At 48.3% G+C, this 5,960-nt stretch overlaps 1 protein-coding gene across 1 annotated transcript in view; it reads right to left on the reverse strand.

Annotated features, from left to right (window-relative positions):
* Positions 1 to 2,640: 2,640 nt before the first annotated feature.
* TPGS1 (tubulin polyglutamylase complex subunit 1) overlaps positions 2,641 to 5,960 on the reverse strand; it is a 10,124-nt gene continuing 6,804 nt past the window's right edge. The window contains exon 2 of the mRNA XM_044455908.1: positions 2,641 to 3,920. Coding sequence (XP_044311843.1) covers positions 3,389 to 3,920 — 532 coding nt within the window. The 3' untranslated portion in view covers positions 2,641 to 3,388. The remainder of the gene's footprint in view (positions 3,921 to 5,960) is intronic.

A 5,960-nucleotide genomic window follows, 5' to 3' on the forward strand; every position in this document is an offset into this window, starting at 1 on the left:
CAGGCAGGGAGACTGTTGGGCAGAAGGGTGCACGGTACACCAACAGAATCCCCAATCTGTCTCGGTCGCCCAACACCAAGTAGAGGCAATCCAGCCCTGGCCTCGAAGGGACCGGAAGTCCTGTGAGAGAGAAGGAGGCTCTGTAAACCAACGCGACTCCCCCTCCCCTCCCTTCTGGGCGTGAACAGTGTTGAACCAGATACCCAGGCGGGCACAACTGGGAGAGGGCAACATCCCCCCCTCTCCCGCCCAGGTCTCCGTTATGCAAGCCAGGTCGGCCCCCTCCTCCACAATCAAGTCATGGATGAGGGAAGATTTATTGTTGACCGACCTGGCATTGAGCAGCAGCACCGTCAGGCCCGAGGGGTGGTTGACAAGGCTACCTGGCGCCCTCTGGCTGGCGGCAGAACCAGGAGGGACAGGTGTCAGCCATCTGTCCCTCCTTCTGCGCGGACACGTTAAGCCCCCACCGCTGTCACGTCCATTGCCCAAGACCACCCCAATGGCGGCGCCCTCGCGCTCCCCAGGAAACACAAACGTCGACATGGCCAGGGACGACTCCATAAAAACCAATTAACACAGATTAAAATACAATAAAATTATAAAAACAATTAAAAAACTCCCCCTTCCCTAACGTGGCCCTGGCGTCCTCCGTGCCCAGGGTGGTCCGGCGATGGCCGCAGGAGCGGTGTCAGCTGGCCCCCGGCTCGGCCGTACGCCCCAGTGTGGTGGCAGCAGCAGCAACAGAGCAGCGCCCCTGGCCGGCCCAGCCCCCCGCTCGGCCCCCGAACGGGTCCCAAACGGCGGCGACCGCCCTTTGGCTGTCACCCTTTGGCCGCTGGCCCTTCGGCCGCCAGCCCTGGCTGCCGTCGGCGCTGTAAGGTCGCAGGGCCCTCCCGAAGCCCCGCCCTGTCCCGCACGGCTCTCACCCGTGCGAGGGAGGCAGGCCGAAGCCGGGTCCTGGGCCAGTGGTCCTGGCCTCTGGAGGGCGGCGCAGCAGCCGGTGGCTTATTGTGGTTGTTTGAAGGACTGTAAGCCATCCTGAGATGCCATGCATAAGGGACGGCATACAAAAGGTTTAAATTAAAATTAAATAAACAAACAAAATTAAATGCATAAATATTTCCTTGCCTACCTGTGGTTGGACTGTAGCCTGTTCCCGAAGTGACTTTCGAGTTGGCAGACTGGCTTTACCACTTATACCATCCCATAGACCTATTGGGTTTTATCAGAGCCAACAGGGACTTCAGTGCATTTGAAATTCACGTACTGCTGATCCCATATGCCACCCCCAGTACCATCGGCCATACACATTGCTCGTTTTCCACCTTCCTTCCAAAAAAGTAGGTAATGGGTGTGCTTGAAATATTACCTCAAATCATTAATATGCATGAACAGCAAGCGGTGTCTTAGCTTGGATGCCACAAAACCTTGGATGTATTTCTTTTTGAACGCCGCACACAAATCAAAGCAGAAGAGTTTTGGATTGCTCTCGCTGCAAACCAAGGTCCTGGCTTCCGTTTGTCTTTCCCCCAACATCCCTAAACTCCCAGTTCAGACAACTTATTAAACACTCCACTCACTTTTGTTGTTTTGAATCCCACCAAAAGCCAGGCTGCTCATGCCATGTTTATTCACTATCCAGGTTTTAAAAGCAACCTGGGTTGTTCTGGTGCCCTAACCAGAAATTGGATTATATAGGTACCTAAACAAACCACCATTCCTGAAGAGCAAAGGCATGCATACTGTTTCTGACACACAGAAGTGAGCGCTGATGCTTTATGTTAAGAAACATGACACACAGAACACACAAGAGGGAGGCACTGGCAGATTTCTCCTTCATCACCTCTAAAACAAAAATAGTCCAGTTAACTCAGTAGCTGAGGAATGCCAACTACTCTGGAAAAAATGCGGCACTGCAGGGAAAATGCAGGATTGTGGAAGAAGGCAGGCTGGCTGGCTGGGAGAGGCATTAAAGAGGAGCCCTTCGTGCTGGGAAATCCCATAAAATCCCTCTTGTTGTATCATGTTGTCAGAATGCAGGATGCACCCGCATCTGCAGGGCAGAACTGAAGTCCAGCAGAGAAAGGGGGTGGGGGCTAGGCAGAAGGGACTGCGAGCTGTGGGGAAGTACATGTTCTGTAAGGGATGACGCCACAATGGAATTGCTTCTTTCTTCACGTGCATTTAATTTTCTTCGGTCAGGGGAAAGGCTGCTTCTGGAGCTGGAGGCATGACTTGGGGGTGTTTAACAAACAACACACGAAACAGAGAATTCACAATAAAGACAGTCTAAATTCCTCCAAAATCTTTCATACCCATCCCAACCCTTGCCATAAAAAATTATGAGTCATGGTACAATATCTGGCTAACTGCCACTGTTCGCTTTACTTCGGACAGGTGCAGAACTTCAGAAAAAAGGGAAAGGGTGAGGGGGAAGCTCTATGCAAGAAAGATATTAAATTCACTGCTAGTCAAGCATTAAGAAAAAATTGGTATAGGATGCTTTATCGGTAGTACATTACTTTAAAAGATATTGGAAAAATAGATAAGAATTATAACGGAAAATACTGGAAAAATAACAGGCTAGATGGGACCCTATGTGATGGATCTGAGAAATAACACAATTTTGGAAACTGATACATGCAGGAAATCTTTAAAATTAAGTTTCCTATGAGACCCAAGAACAAGTTTTTGAATATCATGCCAGAGATGCTTCAAAAAAAAGTCAGACTTATTGAAGTATAACCATGGCAGCAAGAATCACAATAGCTTCAAAATGGAAATCACCGGAGCCCCCCAAGCATTGAAGAATGGAGAAATAGATTAGCCAAATATGCAGTGACGACAAAGACAAAGCTAACTAATTGTGCAGACAGAAGATCATTAGAATAATTTAATGACAAATGGAAATTTTATTGTGCTTCGTGTGATTAATGGAAGTTCAGGGGAGCTGGAAAGGAAAAAGGAAAGCAGTAGAATTTGAACTGATTAGAAAATGTTGATGTATAGAACAATGGGTTTTTCTTTCTTTTTTGCAAACTCTCATAGAGCATGGGAAGAGAGGAAGAGAATCAGTTTTGGGGGCTGCAATATATGGGTTGCGTTTGTTTATAATTCTCTTGGCAACTTTATTTTGTTCATTTAGTTTATTATGCTTATATTAGTTTTTTATTGTACATTATTTTCTATGCATTTTATGTGTTAAAAATAAATTAACAACACCAACACCAACAACAACAGGGAAGCTGAGCCACTCTTAGCCCATCTGGATCCCTCGTCCCACATTCACCCACTGCCAAAAGACGCAAAACAGGCGGCCTCAACCTGCCTCCCAATCCTAGCTGCAGGTGAACAGGAAATGTCAATGTCTGTCCCACGACCAGGTTTAGCCCACAGGTTTCAGTTTCGCAAGAAAGATGGCTGATGCTCTCTGCAGGAACTCGGCCTTCTCCAGGGCCTCTCCTGCCTTCCTCTCGCCCAGCGCTCTGTCCATGGCCAAAGCCAAGCGGTCTGGCCTGAGCTTGGATCCGGCCTCCAAGTAGCGGGCGGGGGCGGAGGCATGGGAGGCGTGGAGGGCGTCTTCCAGAGTGCCCAGGGCCGCCAGGCAGACCCTCTTGTCTGCCCCACTGGTGCCGCTGCCCAGTGCATCATACAGGGTGTCCACCTTGGCCAAGAACTCGCACAGGACCAGGCAGGTCAGGGCCCCGTAGCGGAAGACGTCGCAGAGCACGACCTCGTTCTCCCGGCACGCGACTTTCTGCAGCAGGGAGAGTGTGATCTCTTCGGGGACCCCCCTCTCGTGGCAAAGCTGCCTCAGCACCTCGCTGTAGAGCTTCCCGGTGACCCCTGGCTTCTTCCGCCTCCCGCCGGCAGCCAGGGTGTCGTAGGCCATGCTGACGTTGTTGTTAAAGGCCGACCTAACAGGAGAGGGAAAGGCGGTTATAACCAAAGCACATGCTCCTGAGGTTGCCAACAGGGCTGCCCTGTGGGACAGTGAAACGCACAGGGCCTAATTCCCACATACACGTCCCCAGTGTGCTCAGCCCTGGAGCACGAGCTCAGAAGAGGCAGCAAACGTGGCACAGAAAAGGGAAAGCAAACAGCCGTTCCTCCTCTTTCAGCTTCCTTCTTTTCCTGCTCCCCATTAGGGGTCACCCAGTGGGGCAAGGCCTTTTCAGGAGCCACTCCCAGGTTCTCTGCCTCCCTGCCAAGAGGTTTCTTCTCTTCACTCTTGGCTGTCTTGCTGCTGGCAGGCAACACAGATTTTAAATCAGGCAGAGCTCTGGCAGGCAAGACCATTTCTCCTTGCAAGAGTTGTTTAAACAGGCCAAGGTAACCTATTTCAACCGAAGTATTCAGAATTGATTTGCTTATCCCACTTTTCAATTAAATTTTCTTTTTGAAATCTGTATTTTATTCTGACACCAGGTGAAGACACTCCTCAGCTTTTAGGAACGTGAATGACATTTGCTGAGAGATTTTTGTAATTTTAATTTATTTCTATATGGCCCAGTAGCTGAAATTGTCTAGGAAGTTTACAAATATTAAAATATAAAAGAAAATACATTATAAAGTTAAAAACTTCAAGCCAATGCATACCAAGCAACAGTAAGGAGCATCTTTGGAGTATGAAAGTAATATGCAATTGATTCCCCTTCATAGATCACTGCCTTGCCGTGGCGAAGGGGCTTGTGTAGCGCAATGAAGCGATGAGCTATGCTGTGCGGGGGCACCCAAGACGGACAGGCCATAGCAGGGAGCTCTGGCCAAAGGTGACCCCCTGGAGAAGGAAACGGCCGCCCACTCCAGGACCCTTGCCATGAAATCCCCATGGTCAGTACCAACAGGCAAAGAGATATGAGGCCGGAAGATGAGCCCCTCGGGTCGGGAGGTGTCCAATGTGCTCCTGGGGAAGAGCAGAGGGCTAGTACTGGTAGCGCCAGGAAGAGTGAAGCGACTGGGTCAGAGCTGAAAGGACACTCAGCTCTGGATGTGTCTGGTGGTGAAAGGAGAGTCCGATGCTGCAAAGATCTATACTCCACAGGAACCTGGAGTGCAAGATCCATGAATCAAGGCAAGCTGGATGTGGTCAAACAAGAGATGACAAGACTGAACATCGACATCTTGGGAATCAGCGAACTAAAATGGACAGGAATGGGTGAATTTAATTCAGATGACCATCAGGTATCCTACTGGGGCAAGAATCCCTCAGAAGAAATGGAGTAGCCTTCACAGTCAATAAAAGAATAGGAAAAGCAGTACTGGGATACAATCTCCAAAATGGCAAAATGATCTCAGTTCGAATCCAAGGCAAACCATTCAAACTCACAGGAGTCCAAGTCTGTGCCCCAACCACTGGTGCTGAAGAGGCTGAAGTTGACCAATTCTATGAAGGCCTACAGCACCTTCCAGAATTAACACCAAAAATGGTGTCCTTATCATCATGGGGGATTGGAATGCTAAAGCAGGAAGTTAAAAGATAATTGAATTTTTAATTTAATAATTTAATAAAACATTTCTAACCTGTCCTTCAAAACAGCATCTCAGGATAGCTTGTAAACATAAAATCCACAACAATGACTAAATGTAAACTATTCATAATACCATAACAATAATAAATAATTAGCAATAATAAATACAAGCAGGGCAACAGCTGGTAGTATTTTGTCAAGAGAACATGCTGGTCATAGCACACACTCTTTTCCAACAACCCAAGAGACGACTCCACACATGGACATCACCAGACAGTCAGCACAGAAATCAGACTGACTATGTGCTCTGCAGCCAAAGGTGGAGAAACTTTATACTGTCAGTAAAAACTAGACCAGGAGCTGACTGTGGCTCAGATCATGAGCTTCTGTTTGCAAAATTTAGGCTTAAATTGAAGAAAGTAGGGAAAAGCACTAGGCCACTCAGGTATGACCTAAATCATATTCCTGATGAATATACAGTAGAGG

This window comes from Varanus komodoensis, unplaced genomic scaffold (assembly GCF_004798865.1).
Source record: "Varanus komodoensis strain SLA01 unplaced genomic scaffold, ASM479886v1 scaffold80, whole genome shotgun sequence".
Classification (NCBI taxonomy): domain Eukaryota; kingdom Metazoa; phylum Chordata; class Lepidosauria; order Squamata; family Varanidae; genus Varanus; species Varanus komodoensis.